Raw genomic sequence first — 16,583 nt, 5'->3', positions numbered from 1 at the left:
AATGGTCTGGAATATTGCCCCTGGTTTAACATAATCTTTGCATGCTATCCTATCTTAGAGGATGATGAACACCCTTGGATGAAAACCTTATGCTTCAGGGGCACTCAATAAGCAATATACAACACCCAACTCCTACCAGTGTCCTCTAGTAACTGACAGTCAAGAGGGTTTTTTTAAGAGCGCACACACATTGTACAAAGTGGCATTGATTTTGTCAGAAAGAACATCTGGAAATAACAGGATAAAGAAAATGTCACCTCCTTTCAGCTTTCCCTATCCTGATACTCTTCAAATGTGTTTGTGTACAATTCCCGTCATTTGGAATGTAGGGGGGGGAAGCTGCCCCATTAGGAACTTGATGTTTCCTGATCATTTGAGTCCATGCTCCAAAAGTTAGGAACATACAAAAGCTCTGAATGTAGCAGGCTTCTCAGAGAAGATAAGTTTTTTCAATTACATGTATCATTGATGAAGGAAACAGAATTTAAGTTCAATTTGTATCAACTCTAATGCAACCAAGGATGACTCTCAGGAGTACAAGCATGCTTTTTAAAGAAATTACTTGTTGAACAATCTCAATCAGGAATGACATCTTGCTAAACAAGAGATTCATTGAATGAATCTCTATCTCTTAATTAACAATCTGTCCTCTCCATTTCTAAACTTACAAAAAAAAAAAAATAGACCAGTTTAAAACAATCCTTTAGCCCAAGGGTCTCCAACCTCGGCAACTTTAAGCCTGGTGGACTTCAACTCCCAGAGTTCCCCAGCCAGCAAATCTTAAAGTTGCCAAGGTTGGAGACCCCTGCTTTAGCCTACAACCTATTGCCCCAATGTATGCATTAACAGTTACCCAAAAGATTTTGAAAGCAGTTAAGAGTCCCTAATCTTTAATGGGCCCTTTTCCCTAAACCAGGGGTGCCCAACCCCCAGGATGTGGCCCACTACCAGACCACGACCCAGTCAGATCCAGGCCACGGAATGTGTGTGTGTGTGTGTGTGTGTGTGTGTGTGTGTGTGTGTAGTACCATTTGCACGTGCAGCAGGCAAGCACATGTGTGTAGCTCTTTTTGTGCGAGCAGCGGGTACACGTGTCCACCGCTTGCGCAAATGGAGTTGTGCACGCTCAGCCACCGCTCGCATGGAACCATCCTCCCCTCTACCACCCCCACAGATCTGCAAAGCCGGGAAGGTTGGAGACCACTGCTCTAAACACTGTTCCCTAAAACCATTACCTGATGGATTCTTAATGACACAACTGGTTGCTCCATGGAGATCAGCATGGACGTAAAGGTCCCCTATATGGAAGAAACAGGAAAGATCAGTTATGAGGATAGAATAAAAACATGTACTGACTGAAGGTGTTGTGGCCCGTCAGCGGCCTGTGCAGATTGTAGCTGATTCCGACAATGAGGAGGCTGGTGTGGTGCTGCACCAGCAGCCTGTGCAGCTGGCGCTCGAGTCGGACAGTGAGGAGGCTGGAGAAGATGTGGTGCCAGAGGCGGGGATTCAGTCAGGGCCTTCAGAACCTCCAGAAGCTCCTTTAAGTGAAGAGGAGCCTCTTCTCGATGCACAGGCACGCAGAGCTGCCAAAAGGCAGGAGTGGCTCCTCAGGAGGAGGTCTCCTCGAGAGTAAGGTTTGGGGCTAATTGGCCACTCCTTTAGCCTATTTAAGGAGAAACACCGCTTGCAGCAAGCTGTAGAGAACAACTTTAGTTCACTCTCTTTCGTGTCTGCAAAATTGCTTCTGGGATTTCTGCCAACTCTAGTAAGACTGTGATTACCTTATCTTAGAATTCTGGTAGGCTGTTAAGACAGTTCATTAACAGCCTTTGAATGATAAAGACTACGTTATTTGAGTAAAATAAGCTTTGTATAGAGTTTGTGTGTGTTGCATTCTTTGGGGTCCGTAGCTGGGGCAGAACATGAAGCTATGCATTCTCTGGCTTAGTTCTAAGAAGATATACTGTAACACTAAAGGTATTACATAATCTATGTGTTCTCCACCCTATTAAAAATACTATTCCACTGCATTGCTATTCCACTAACCCCATTTGGAGTGCCACAATTAGCAGAAAATCACACATTATTAATATGACTGTAATCTTATGTGATCCACTTTATTCACTGGCTTTACATTTGCACGACATTCGTTTCTTCCTTGTTCTCTAAACTACGACAAATAATAAACATTGAACAGCAAATGATCATCACCTAATGATATTAATTACACATCAAGTTGATACCACAGAAAGGAACAACATTAACACACTTAAATAAATACTTAAATATCACACAGGATTATATACAAGTTAAGGGTATTCATTAGTATTCTGCGTTAATGTGAACCAAGTCACTCACCTGGCTTTAAGTATCGCTTGACAATCATTTCATTTTGTTGTTGGTCTCTTCCAGCTATAATAAGGTAATTTTCAGAGCTAATGAACCACAGGAATTTCTCAAACCTGTCGGATTACAACAAACCAAAAGATAATATTGATATAAAGGATTCTTAGAAGGTCTTCAGTGTAAGGAACATTTAGCCCACCATTTACTAACCTCAATCTCACTCTCAGATGAAAATGTGGAACAAAAGGATTAGTGCAGAATCGTATTTTAGAAACTCACCAGTAAACCTTTCTAGCCTTCTGAATGGTAGTAACTGTTTGGACCTCTTTCAGTGTTTGCTTGGTCTTCTTTTCTGCTGATTTGAAAGCCTGTATAGATGAACAAAACCAAACCATCCACCACAGTTCGTCTTTTAAAGAAGCAACACAATCTATACCCAGCAATAATTTGGAACATGAATCAAACAAAGCTGTCTAAAAAATAGCCATCTTCTTCTTCTTCTTCTAGAATAATACCAATGTATTATTCTCCTACTAACTGCAATCCAGGTTATTTTTCTGAATTTCCTTAGACCCTAATGCTGCTACACTAACAGTATTTTTGATCACCTTTGTGAGTCTGCCTATATTTTAGTACAAGCTCTCCTCTCGGACAACTTATATGTTGAATTTGCAACATGATGTCTATGGGCATCTATGAATCCACTAACAGTTCTACCAGTCCTGTTAATTAATTTTGAAGGGTCATGTGATTAACAAAGCTGCATGCTGGAAAAGAAAAACCTCCAGCATTATCTTTATTTCCAAGACAATCCCTTGACTCCAAAAAGGCTCAAAAGTATGCTACATGATAAAAATGAGAACCAGTTTCAAGTCAGTGCTTTGCTTAAAAATGTGCCCATCTGCTCAGGAAAAAAAAGAAAGATAAAATGGGAAATGGAAGACTATATCTTGGAAGGCTAGTGAATAAATGTGGAGCATTCTCACTAATAGGCCTTCTGGTAAAGGAGTGTCCGATGATGGGCCACACTTATTGCAATAGCAACCCACCAAATGCATCAACCAGCCAAACAAGCGTAGATATTCTTGGTTTAACCCAAGTTAAGCTTTAAACCTCGTGATTTTAACCACTGCTTGACAGTAGTTCCAGTGAACTAAATAATTTTGCAAAGCCACTTCCTTCAGCATGATCAATATGCCACTACATAAAAATGGGGCAGCTGGTTAAGTCAATGGCACAGAGCTTCAGGAAAACTGAAATTGTATCAGTCTGAGTAGAGATTATGAAGGGTGCTGTTCTAATTTCTTTTTCCATAAACAACGAAAGCAAGAAAACCACCAATGTACCTTTTCTGCTGCTTCCACCGTTTTCTGGGTTTTTCTGGCTGCGTGTCTCTTGTGATCGTAATATCTGAGAAACATGAAAGCATGTCATATCTCTAGGCCAACCCTCTCCAAATTAAGCGCACATTTCAAGCAATCATATTTGCCCATCCTGCATGATTTAATTAACATTGGGAAGAAAATAGCGATTTAAATGGAATGCTAACTGTGGCCTCACTTTACTTCTTCAACCAATCCATCCAAAAGGCCCCACTTTTAAAGGTATGCCAGCCAATTCTTACCCTTTTCTTACTTTTTGGCATTTGCGTAAGCTGACAAGCTGAGATCCACATCCACTAGCATAGGCTGATTCTTCAGAGGCTTCTGGAGTTGTTTGACTTTCTTCTTCTTTTTCTTTCCCTTTGATTCTTCTATTTTAGGTTTTTCCTCCTCCTCATCCTCCTCCTCCTCCTCTTCTGAGATCACATACGGGTTTCTAATCCAGCAAAAAAAAAAAAATCTGTTTTGCTGACCAGAAGCATCTCTTTTAATAATAATTTTAAATAATTATGTATTTCATATTCAGGAGGATAGCGGAGTAAATTTGATCACCATTTTTCATTCTGGTTCTGTTCTACATTCCTGAAGATATACAGTAAAATTTTGCATGGTTAACACAAGTTAATGATTATTATTTTTTTGCCTGGGCCTGTTTTTGTCTTGACCTTTTATTTCCATATAGCTTCAAAGGTTGGAAGTTTTTGGTTTTTTTTTAAGTTAACAGCCATTTTCAGAATGGTGAGTTCTACAACTATAATTTCAATTCAACAATTGTCATCTATTCCTGATCTTGAAATTACTGGGCTACATCTCCCAAGATCCCTAAGGTATGATCATTCTAACTGATCTTGATGAGAACTGAAGCCTAATATCTGGATGTCAACAGATTCCCTTTCATTATATGGAAATATAATATTGCCTTGATAGGCAAAAGCCTTGGCTCCATTCCAGGACACTCCTCTCATCTGCTTGATAACTTACTTTAGGAGCATTGTGATATGGTTTGTCTGCAGCTTCAGTTCTTTGATGGCACTTGCTACTGGGTCTCCTTGGGCCTGGGCTTCTTTGACAATGACTCCAATCTCTGTCCAATCAATCTGGTTGGCTAAGGCACTGCGGACCACCTGGATGGCTCGATCGACTATCTCCAGGTTCATTTCCACAAGCTCACCTTTCACCTTGTCAATTTCCTTTGGAAAGTAAAGGAGACAGTAACTGTTGAGACCCCGCTTTTTCCTTTATCACAAAGATAAAAAAATTAGAACTTGCTAAAGACTTCAGAGCTGTATGTACTGAGACTTAGTATTTGGATGTTGGTTATGCTATGAGTATTGTGCTACAGGAAATTGTCAAGAATTGATAGAAAACCATTCTTCAAAAATAACTGGTGAACTGAAATAACAAATTATGGGATTTAAAAAGGGGGGAGGTTGAGGAGGAGGGAAAGAAAGACAGGTATTGCAATTGTGTAGATCAAGGTGCAAAAAAGGGTTTTGTTTATCTGGAAACATAAAATAGCTATGCCCGATTTAATAAACTGGGAAGTTGGTGCACTCCTGATCACAATTGATCTTTCTGAAAAATAGGCCGTCCCTAGACCAAGGTTAAGGCTGGCAGATTTATTGATTACATGTATCATCAAATCCTCATTCACAAAATTCTCAGTGTTTTACAATCTGCAGAGATATTTAGCTGTCTGCTGTAGAAAGCCACTATGCATGACTACATGGTCATTCTACCAGTAATAGTTCTGAGGAGGAGTAGTGTGTGTGTGTTTCAGTGAAAATACAAACATGACAGAAACACACAAAAAAGATGTACACCCAGATGTTCTTCCGAATATCTGAAGCTGAAGCCACAGTAAATTGTTTGCTCATTTAGCCCAGCATTTCCACGCCAGCATTACCTGTCTTCCCCATCATAATTTTAAGATTTATTCCAGTATGAACACATTATTTTACCGAAACTAGGCTAGAATTCTTGAACGACAAGACCATCCGAGATTGTGCAATAATGCTACATATTCCCACTGAATTTAAAAGGAAGCAATGTTTCTACCTGAGCTTGATGAAGAGCTTCTAATCTGTATTCGTGGTCCTTCCGCACATTTTCCAGCTTCTTCAGTGCTTGTTTTTCCTTTCAATAAAAAACACAGAAGTGGGAGAAGTAACACACTCATTTGAGCCTTCTCCTAACATAGACAGAGGAAGTGAAATGTAAAATGAGAAGAACTGAAGGCAATGGCAATATTTGAACAGAGGGCAAAAAGCAATGTTAGTTTATTTTAAATTCTGAAATTGGGAAAAGTATAGTATAGGCCTCCTCCCTGTATACATATTTATACATTTACCCTTTAAATCAATAGCGTAATGCAAACAAAGGAAAGGAAATCATAGAAACAATGACAGAATGACCATCTTGATGAGATTTAATGGTCAAAATTAACAATAACTAAGATAATGTTAGACACAAGGATTCACAATACTTTTTGCAATACAGGCACTTACAAAACTCTTGAGCAGTATGGAAAGAATTAAAAAAAATACACGTGCATGCTCAGTCTTACTGGAGCTTCATTGAGAGACTTAATCTTTTCAGGTGGAATAATTCTGAGGACATACCAGAATTACAATGAAAAAGCAGAGGAAAATTCAAATGTAAAAGAACAAGAAGGAAAAAAAATATATGGAGGTTAAACTTGTCATTTTCTAAAACCAAAATAGCCATGAGTAAAAAATGGAAATGAGAAGAGAATTTTCCTCTTAAAACTACAGTAGCATAAAAGAATTAACAGAGAATATATATAGGAATATAACATTTCCATAATAGTAATTTTGGATCAAGTAAAATAGATTCCAGGTTGTTCAACTTAGCAAACTAGCTGTTATTGGTTACCATTCTGATCTAATGATGAATGAAAGCTTCATCATTGCTTCTCCAGACAAGCGAGAACTTGGCTTATTGGCTAGGTCAGGACTGTCAAACACCCAGCACACAGGCCAGATGCATCACGCACTGGCCACACCCACACCCAGTTTAGCGATGGGGGAGAAAGTCCAGATATGTCACGTGATGCCACCATGATGACATGAGTTTGACATCCCTTGGCTAGATTATAATATAATTCTTCCCAGGTGAACTAGAGTGCCCATTTTTCAGAAAAACATAGTTCATCTTTTTCACAAGATGAGTACCTGTTGCAATGCCTTTAAGTCTATCTTCTGGCTTTCCAGCTTAGAGTAAAATTCATCCACTGCCTTCCAAAACCATAAAGAAACACAAAACGTAACAAGAAAAAGAAAATTAGAATATTTGATTGCACCAGTACGCCTTACATAGATCTACTTAAAATGTCCACTGGAAATTTGCAAAACAAATTTCAGACCCAAAGTTTGCCTCAGTAAAGGCACTTCTTTGTGCAGATTTCATTCGGATCAGCTTTGCCACAAAAGTTAACTACCCCCAAAAGCTGAGTAAAGTTCTCTCAAGATCAATTCAAAATCTTAATGTTCTCTTTAATTATTCAAGAAGATAACCAAATCATTCTTATTAACAAATACAAGGAAGAATTCTTGTTCAGTGTAATTAATTACATTTCCAGCCCTTGATATGATAAAAATGACATATAACATCCAGAACCGAGCATAGCACTGTACCTTGTTGAAAGATTCAAATTCCACGTAAGGACATTTTGAGTGTTGCGAAAACAAGAAAGGGTGAAATTCCTCATACCTGAAAGAAATGCTTTGCATTGGTGTTTGCTGACCACCAGAGCACAGCACAGTCACAAAACCCACTTCTCTCAAAATACATACGTGAGGATTTCTTCAGGAGACTTGTTTGGTTCCAGACTTGGTTTTTTCTCCCTTTTTTGGATGATGTAGCCCTATTAAAAAGATGGAGGGAAAAGAAAATCCTTATGCATTACATCTATTTTCTACTGCTGGAAATGTAAGAGTATATATCCTCTTTAGCCACTTGCAGATCTTCAGTACAATTAATGAGGCTTTTTGTTGCTGTTCTCTTTTACAGTTTGTCTGGTTTTTCTGCTAGCCATTTTGCATCCAGAGAATACTGAAATACGACATAAACATTAGCAACGTGGCCTCAAGGTAGTAAACCCAAGGCCAGAATTTCTTGGGAAAAGAATTAAGAAATGGCATGAAGCAACAGAAAACTCAACGTGGAATTCCTCTACATAATATTTGTTACAGCATCTGTGGTATTATTTTTTAAAAAATTTGATTTATATGCCGCCCTTCTCAGGGCAGCTTACAATGTGTTAAGCAATAGCCTTCATACTTTTGTATAGTTATACAAAGTCAGCTTATTGCCCCCACAAACTGGGCCCTCATTTTACCTACCTTAGAAAGGATGGAAGGCTGAGTCAACCTTGAGCCTGGTGAGATTTGAACTTACAGTAATTGCAGACAGCTGGTGTTAATCACAATGCTTTTAGTCTGCTGAGCCACCAGGCCCTTTTGAAGGCCAAATTTCCCTCACTTCACCTCCCCAGCTTCTTTTGTTGATATAGTATTTCCAAAAGAGCCCTCGGCAGCCTTGATTGTTAACTAGAAAGACTCAAGGTATCTCCCCCTGAGCAGTTGTGTTGCTGTAAAGCTAGAAATGCTTTAAATCCATGGAGTGTGCCAGGTATAAAAACCAAAGCGTTTGTCCCCAAATTATAAACTACCTTGGCATTAAAGTTCTCGGTTTCTTCCATGCAGTCTTCAGCTTTTTGTAAAGCGGCTAGTATCTTTTCAATATCTAGAAGAAGAAACAGGTGTTGAAACTCAAGATGTATAAAACTGCACATTCTTGCTGTGGCACAGCATATCCTCTCTATGTTGGGACTATCAGAGAACAGGCTGCCCAGAAAATTGCATGAACCCCAAGTTCAAGATTTTTTAAAAAAAAGGGAAATAAGTTTTTAAATAACTATTACATATTATTATAGTACACAGGAAATTATGCCAGACATTAACACATTCAAATGTTTCAGTACCTACCTTTACTTTCTATCTGCTCTACTTTGATGCTACCTGAAAATCCTGCTTCTATAAGGCAATGTTCAATCAGAGTGATCCCATAAGCTGTATTTTTTGGAGGAGGAAAAAAAAAAGATAATAGTTATTTTTTTAAAAGCCCAAATTTGAGGAAAAAAGGTGTGGCTTCTTCCACATCATTTACTAGAAATGCTATTTTTTAAGAGGGACGATTTTGATTATTTTAAAGATAAGTTTAAAATGAGAATTCTCAAAATAGAGTTGAACTTTTTGATTTATACATATCTGTTATTTCATACCCTCAAATAACATACAATCAAATCATCTTGTAATTTTCTTTAAAAATAGAAGAAATTGATACTTACGAAGGTGAGGATTTAGGACTCTCTTTAGTTGATCTCCTTTAGGTGCACTTGTTATTAATTCTGTTAACCTACGAAAGGAGTGAAGAAATAATAAAAAAGAATAAATTCTGATAATATACTGTTAACATATACAATAAAGTTAAACAAGGAATGTTTTCTCTGCTCAGAAGGCATCAATCATTTTAAAAAACAGATTATTCAAATTATACTCAAACCTAAATAATGTACAGGATTTGCATAACAGATCAAAAATAACTTCCTGTACAACTGCCATTGTTAAATACAGCCTAACTCAAGACAAATACTGTTATTTCATGGATCTAATAAAGCAGATGCATACATCAGCAGTCCATTTGTAAATCTTTTAATATGGCCCAAGATTTTTCATTTAGAAGTAGTTTCATTCTGTGTTCTTTAAAATGTTTATTTGCTTTTCCTATTGTAAAATGAGCTAATCAAACTTTTAGCAAGGAAAAAAATATCTTACAACTAAATATTACACACTACTTCATACTACAATACTATTTCTCTCATTACAATCCATGAGGCCGTCTTTACATTTTTAGGGCCAGAAAGCCTTTGAAATATCCTTTTGAAAAGATACATTATTTTATCAAAATACTCCTTAACATATTCCAATCACAAGTTTCTGGAGGCCAAGATTCTTTTTTATGATAAAATTAGAAGTACTACAAAAACCTATCATACTACTTACAAACAAAAATGCAAAATGAGAGAAAAAGATGTAAGCAAAATTTCCTACCTCCAGCCACTAGGTCTCTTAAAACACATAATTTATGCTTATTTCTTAAAACTTGAGTTTGCCCCAATTGTAAGCTCTGTATAAAATATAATAATACCTTTCTAAACTGGGCAATGATGTTGCAGTTTTGACATGATCAACTGGATAATGTTCCCGCACTGCAAACTTGACATCATCTGCATCATCTGTGCGAAATCTCAGGATATTCAAAATAAGGTACTCATGGTCAGTAAGAACAATATTGCCCTGCAACAAATTCAGAGCAGTTTGTCATTAAAATGCAGATCTGAAACTTTTTCCACAGAAGCTCAGATTTTGATCTGTGTATTTTCTCCTGCGCAAGCTAGAGGGGATATTCAGGTAAAGTTTCTGGAATATTTCCAAAATACTATAAGAAAATTTGAAAAAGAGACAGCACCAGAAGTTAATTAGGAAGCCCTAAATAAATGAGGATATGATGAAAAGAGAAATCTTTCAGAGTTAGGGAAGACATGACATGAAGGGATCTTTTTCAACAATGGCAAGAATCAGCTCCATAGGCCATGATAGCATCAGAAGATATGAGGAAATAGAAAGTCATATATGCCTTCTTCCCAACCTTGGCATCCTTCAAAGATCTGAATTTTAAGATAAGCAGAGATTTAACACCAAGATTAACATTAGGCCAACAATCAAGAAGCAAACAATACCCAATGAAGGAACTGTCCAACAAGCTAACAGTAAACAGCTCATCCAAAGAACCACCAAGGCCACTCCCACCAACATTGACAGGACAAGCTCTAGTACAGTGATGGCTAACCTTTTTGCCATCGTGTGCCAGGAAGGGGGGGCGGGGGAGGTTCGTGCGTGTGTGTGCCCACACCCATAATTTTATGCGGGCCATTTCAGGCCTCCGGAGGATCTCCGAGCAGGTGGGGAAGGCTGTTTTTGCCCTCCCCAGATGCATAGAGAGGATCTGGATCCAGGTGAGAAAGAAAAACGGGCCTTCCCCACCCACCCCAGGCCCTCCGGAGGCAGGAAACAGCCTGTTTCCCTACTTCTGGTGGGCCCAGAAGGCCCGAAAATCAGTTGGCATGCGCGCCGGAGCTGAGCTGGGGTGCCCACTGATATGGCTACGAGTGCCACCTGTAGCACATGTGCCATAGGTTCGCCATCATGGCTCTAGTATATAAAATGATCCAAATCCCACTCTCTTCTAGCACTGATGATGTTACCTACTTTGGATGAGGAAACATCTGCAAAAAGCAACCAAACTCAGAAAGCACCCGTCATTGGAATGTTAGGTTTGTAATTCACCACCACTACAGCCATGTCTAAACATTCTGTGAGCTCAACCCCACATGTAATAGAAACCAAGGTGGAGTATTTACCAAATGAGACTTTTGAAAAAAAAAAAAAACACCTTTTTTTAGGAAGGCATGTAGAGGAAAGAGACTGTCCCCAGGCCCCTGTCTCAGACATTCCTTCTCTACTTACTCTGTCATAAAGCTCTATAATCAAATGATATGCTGCTTCATCACTCCCAAACTGGAAATCGACTATTCTGTCAATGCCAAGTTGCTTCACACTCACAAGCCTTCTGGACTTCAAATGTTTGCGACACTGTTGATAAAAGAGAACAAAGAAGTCTTAAAACAATGACAGAGTAATGTGCATTCGATCAGAACAGAGTTGGCAACCTTTTCATGTAAAGAACATAAGAACAAGACCATCAAAAACTTCAATTTTCACGGAAATGCCTTGGATGAATTATAGTTTAGCCACATATTATCTTCCTTCCCTTGGATGAGGATAGTGTATTTGTTATTAAATAAAATAAAATGGTTGTTAATAGTCTGTCATATTACTATGAAAGACTTAGTTGCATTTGACAGTGGGAAGCCAACATAGTACCAAGCTAAAAAGCACATGAAATTGTCTGTAATGCATGGCAAGTTTGGTCTACAGATATTGCAATTCCCATCATCTGGGAGTTTACGAAACTCACATTTTGAAAGTTTCACAAATAACTGGGCATTTAACAGTTTTGTTAGAACCTGTCTCACAAGTTGTTTATGTTCTTCCATGGTGGTGGAATATATCAGGATATTGTCCAAATAGACTAGGACTCCCCTATACAGATGGTCATAGAGCACGCTATTAATAAGTTGCATAAATACTGCGGGAGCCCCCTGCAACCCGAACGGCATAACCTGGAACTTGTAACTCCCAAGAGGACAGTTGAAAGTTGTCTTCCGCTCATCACCGTCACGGATACGGACTCTGTAATATGCTTCTCATAGATCGAGCTTGGTGAAAATCTTACCAGTAGCCAAAGTGGAGAGCAGGTCTGTCATAAGGGGTAACGGGTACAAGGGTTCCACACATACTGCATTCAATCCCCGAAAATCAACACATAAGCGAAGGCCACCGTCTTTCTTCTCTTTAAATAGTACCAGCGCTGCCATGTGTGATCTGCTGGGTTTTATGAATCCCCTAGCCAGATTACTATCGATATATCGATGTAGCTCCTCCAGTTCCTGGGGAGTCATTGCATACATGCGAGGTTTGGGCAACCGAAGACCAGGCTTCAGTTCTATAGCACAGTCGGTGGGGCGATGTGGTGGGAGGGATTCACATTCCTTTTCGCTGAATACACGTTTTAAGTCCCAGTATATCCTTGGGACCTCCTCCAGTAGGGATGGCTCTGTTTCTCACCCCACAGCTCCTTTACTAGAACCATCCTCTGGGGGTTCAGGACCCAATACCATTTTTAGTTTGCGGTAGCCCCCCTCCCACCAAATGGTGGGCTTCCACTTGTCCAACCATGATAGCCCCAGGATAACAGATTCTATCATTGTCTCCACTACCACAAATCGCACCAACTCCCAATGTCGTCCAATTTCAAGTCTCGTCAGTTCTGTCACATATGTAGCAGGCTGTTCGCCTAGGGTTGAGCCGTCCATTTGTTCGAACTTAATGGGAGTCTGCAGAGTTATAATATGAAGACCCAACCCTTCAGCCACTGACCTCCGCAAGAGACAGATAAGAGCTGGAGATAACTATGGTATCTCCAGGAGGCCACATTGTCCAGCCCTACTCTAGGAAATAGTATGGCCTGAACTCAGCTATGAATTCAAATGGCCAGTCTCACAATTCAGTTCACTTTAAGAAAGAATGTTAATATCCTATTGAAGTTACACTAATGGGAAAGTGCACAGTTCAGCAGCTGTGCATATACTTTGCATTTTGAGGGTCCCAGGTTCAATCTCTAACATGGACAGACAAAATGATGAAGTAATAATGATGGAAAAGATCCTTCCCTGTCTTAATCCAGAGACTGAGTAACAGAATAGATGCTGAATCAGAATAGGACACTTTTATGAGTTCCCAATTTGTGTACTTAAAAAATACCATGTAATTATGTGGATGATGAAACTACAAACCATGTTTTATTGGGAAGTATTTGTAAACAAATGTACTCTAAACTAAACTTTATTGAATTAAATGGAATTACAGGTAGTCCTCGATTTATGACCACAAAGGAGCCCAACATTTCCATTGTTAAGTAAAACATTTGTTCAGTGTGTTTTGCCCTATTTTACAACTTTTCTTAAAACAGTTGTTAACTGAATCACTGAAATTGTTGTTAGTGATACGGTTGTTAAGTGAATCTGGCTTCCCCATTGACTTTGCTTGTCAGAAGATGATTGCATGACCCCAGGTCACTGCAACCATCACAAATATGAACCAGTTGCCAAGCATCTAAATTTTGATCACATGACCACAGAGATGTGGTCTTTTTAAGACCATAAGACATACATGTAAAAAGGGTCATTTTTCAATCCCTGTTATTCATCCTTCTACTCTTGAAGTAAACTAGCAGAATTTCTAATTAAATCAGAGAAAAGACAACTGCCTTGTTGTTATCAATCTTGCAAAACACCAACTATGTATCTGGTTGTTATTAACCCCAAAACAAATTCTGCCAAGCAAACTGATATTTACAAAAGGAAAATCAACAATTATTAGCTTCAATTTTCTCACCATTTTGCAAGGAATCTTTAATGAACAAAAGAAACTCAACTTACTTTCATTGCAAAACCAGATGGCATCATGTTTTTTGGCCATTCAAATTCTGTCATGTGAATCCTAATGCCAGATTCCAGAAGAAGTGTACCCTTGAAGTCTGGTCTAAAAGACAAAAAAAAAAAAAAAACCCCAACTGATACTGCAGTTGTATTTTTTCCTAGAATCCTAATATATATAAATGTTAACCCTTCTTCTTATCAAAACTTCCAGTTTGGTTTCCTTTTTCACTGAATTCAAAACCTTAATTTAGACAATTGAATCATAAATAATATTAATCTATAAAATCTGAATATGCCGGTCACTTGACTGAACACCCAAAAGTGGCACAGAATCAAATTATTTGTGTCAGGGTCTTTAAAATATTATATTGTATGATAGATTCAGCCCTAGATAATATAAACATTCTGGCAGGTTTTCTTTAGAGGTCTCATTAAAGCTTTGTCAGAGGTCAAATGTTGTGGTTTATTTTTTAATTACTATTTTAAACACTGATTTTTTTAAAAAAATATTTGATACAGCATGTTTGCCAGTTTTAAGATACTGAACACTGACATAAATATAAGCTGAACTACTGCTGTTCAAACTTCTATTAATTTGTAATATTATTTTTTGGGGGGGAAATTGTACATTTGCTTTAAAAAGGCTGGTGTGTAAGTCAACAAAAGATGTACTAAGGGAGATGGGGATTTCAAAAATATTAAAAATGAATAAGCACCAACAACAGAAATAACCAAAAAAAGAAAACAAAAGAAAGTTTGTTCTTACTTTTGGAATCGGATTAGGTATGTCTTATTATCCACATCATAAACATTGTTTACCCTCATTCCCAACAAGCTGTAAAAAGAAAAGAAAAAAATTAGAGCTTTATATATTTCTGATCAAATTATGGGAAAAAAAATAATTTTTTTATAAACTCTTTAGCAAATTATTACAAAAGATGACCCAGCAAACATTTATCCATGTACTCAGTAGGATAAACCTGATTTCATGCACTTAACTTATGCCTCATACAGGTAGTCTTCGACTTATGACCACAATTAAGCCCAGAATTTATGTTGCTAAGTGAGAAATTTCTTGTGAGTTTTGCCCCATTTTACGACTTTTCTTGCCACATTTGTTAAGTGAATCGCTGCAGTTGTAAAATTACGAACACGGTTAAGTGAATCTGGCTTCCCCATTGACGTTGCTTATCAGAAAAGGTCGCAAAAGGTGATCCCATGACACTGCAACCGTCATAAATATGAACCAGTTGTCAAGCATCTGAATATAAATCACGATGACAAAGGGGATGCCGCAACAGTCATAAATGTGAAAATGGTCATAAGTCACTTTTTTCAGTGCCATAGTAACTTCAAACAGTTGCCAAATAATTTAAATCGAGGACTATCTGTATTCAGTTAGATGGCAGCATGTGGACAGGCATGGTCAGTACTTGGAAGGGAGACCACAAGGAAATCCCAGGGCTGTAGGCTAAGTGGGAGGTCGACAAATTATGCCCAAGAAAGGCAATGACAAGCCACATCCAAATTAATGCAACAATCAAGCTCAAATTGAAGGAGACTTTATATCAGAGGTCTTCAAACTTGGCCGCTTTAAGACTTGTGGACTTCAACTCCCAGAATTCTCCAGCCAGCACAGCTGGCTGGAGAATTCTGGGAGTTGAAGTCCACAAGTCTTAAAGCTGCCAAGTTTAAGGACCCCTGCTTTATATCAACACCTTTACTTAATTTTAAATAATAGTTCCCAAACTAAGCAAATTAGCTTAGTAATAGTTCAGACTGGGAGAAGGGGAGCCTGAAACCATCTGAAGGCACAGAGCGGACTTCCGCTAACAGCCATCACCAACCAACCAAAAGCCGAGAAAGCTAAAAACAGGGACCGCTTGCTTGGAAGCTACCAGTTGAGGGGGGAGGGGCGTATCCCAAAGGGATTATTGGGCGGGGCCGGCAGTCATCGGGGCGTGGCTTCGAAAGACATCCGAAGGCCGTACCTGTGGCGCAGTTCGGCTATAACCGCCCTGATATCGACCGTGCTGAAACGGGACTTCATGGTGGACGGAAACGAGCCCCGCTCCGTCTACACGGCTTCCCTATAGCAGTTCCTACGCGCTCCTACGATAGGAGGCGACCGGGCCGCACGCCTGCGCGCCGGATTACGGAACTATGGCGAGACGGCGGGACCAAACTTCTTTATTTCGCGGAGGAAGGCGGAGCCAAAACGACTAGCTCCGCTACTAGGTGATTATGCGGCTTTTGGGATCTGAGCTCTGTGTTATATCGTGAATCTACGTGTATTTGCACGAAGTTTTGGGAGCTAGGAGAGCCGAAATTCAGCTATTCATGCGGCAACCTAGAAATCGGAGTGGATTTTTTTTTTGTTTGGTTTTTTGAAAATCCTGTGCAACTATTTGGGGAGAGAGATTAATACTGCATACTGCTTTAAGCGTATTATATATTTTTAGTTTAGCATAGTGTTATTTTTCTTGAACAAGGAGACATTCGCAAATAACGATGAAAAATACCAACTTTTATAGGTACACGTGTAGGAAATTAGCATCCACCCTATTTCTTCCAACACACCTAACACTTGAAAATATTTTTTTAAAAAACTTGGAAACTGTATTTTATTCGTACTGCAATACTTATTA

At 38.8% G+C, this 16,583-nt stretch overlaps 1 protein-coding gene across 1 annotated transcript in view; it reads right to left on the bottom strand.

Annotated features, from left to right (window-relative positions):
- The window catches only part of NEMF (nuclear export mediator factor), a 29,862-nt gene extending 13,807 nt beyond the window's left edge, over nt 1-16,055 (bottom strand). The window contains exons 1-18 of the mRNA XM_070943127.1: nt 15,927-16,055; nt 14,702-14,770; nt 13,936-14,038; nt 11,342-11,467; nt 9,963-10,111; nt 9,103-9,170; nt 8,741-8,824; nt 8,425-8,498; nt 7,547-7,617; nt 7,388-7,463; nt 6,926-6,988; nt 5,790-5,867; nt 4,713-4,921; nt 3,985-4,167; nt 3,696-3,759; nt 2,629-2,717; nt 2,362-2,465; nt 1,236-1,298 (exon numbers count right to left, since the gene is read on the bottom strand). Of these exons, the coding sequence (XP_070799228.1) occupies nt 1,236-1,298; nt 2,362-2,465; nt 2,629-2,717; nt 3,696-3,759; nt 3,985-4,167; nt 4,713-4,921; nt 5,790-5,867; nt 6,926-6,988; nt 7,388-7,463; nt 7,547-7,617; nt 8,425-8,498; nt 8,741-8,824; nt 9,103-9,170; nt 9,963-10,111; nt 11,342-11,467; nt 13,936-14,038; nt 14,702-14,770; nt 15,927-15,985 (1,732 nt within the window). The 5' untranslated portion in view covers nt 15,986-16,055. The remainder of the gene's footprint in view (nt 1-1,235; nt 1,299-2,361; nt 2,466-2,628; nt 2,718-3,695; nt 3,760-3,984; nt 4,168-4,712; nt 4,922-5,789; nt 5,868-6,925; nt 6,989-7,387; nt 7,464-7,546; nt 7,618-8,424; nt 8,499-8,740; nt 8,825-9,102; nt 9,171-9,962; nt 10,112-11,341; nt 11,468-13,935; nt 14,039-14,701; nt 14,771-15,926) is intronic.
- Nucleotides 16,056-16,583: the final 528 nt, after the last annotated feature.

The sequence above is a fragment of the Pituophis catenifer genome, unplaced genomic scaffold, assembly GCF_029215685.1.
Source record: "Pituophis catenifer annectens isolate HBS135680 unplaced genomic scaffold, rPitCat1.0.hap2 SCAF_1, whole genome shotgun sequence".
NCBI lineage: Eukaryota > Metazoa > Chordata > Lepidosauria > Squamata > Colubridae > Pituophis > Pituophis catenifer.
The sequence above is the reverse complement of the archived record's forward strand: the minus strand, read 5'-3'. Positions and strand labels throughout refer to the sequence as shown.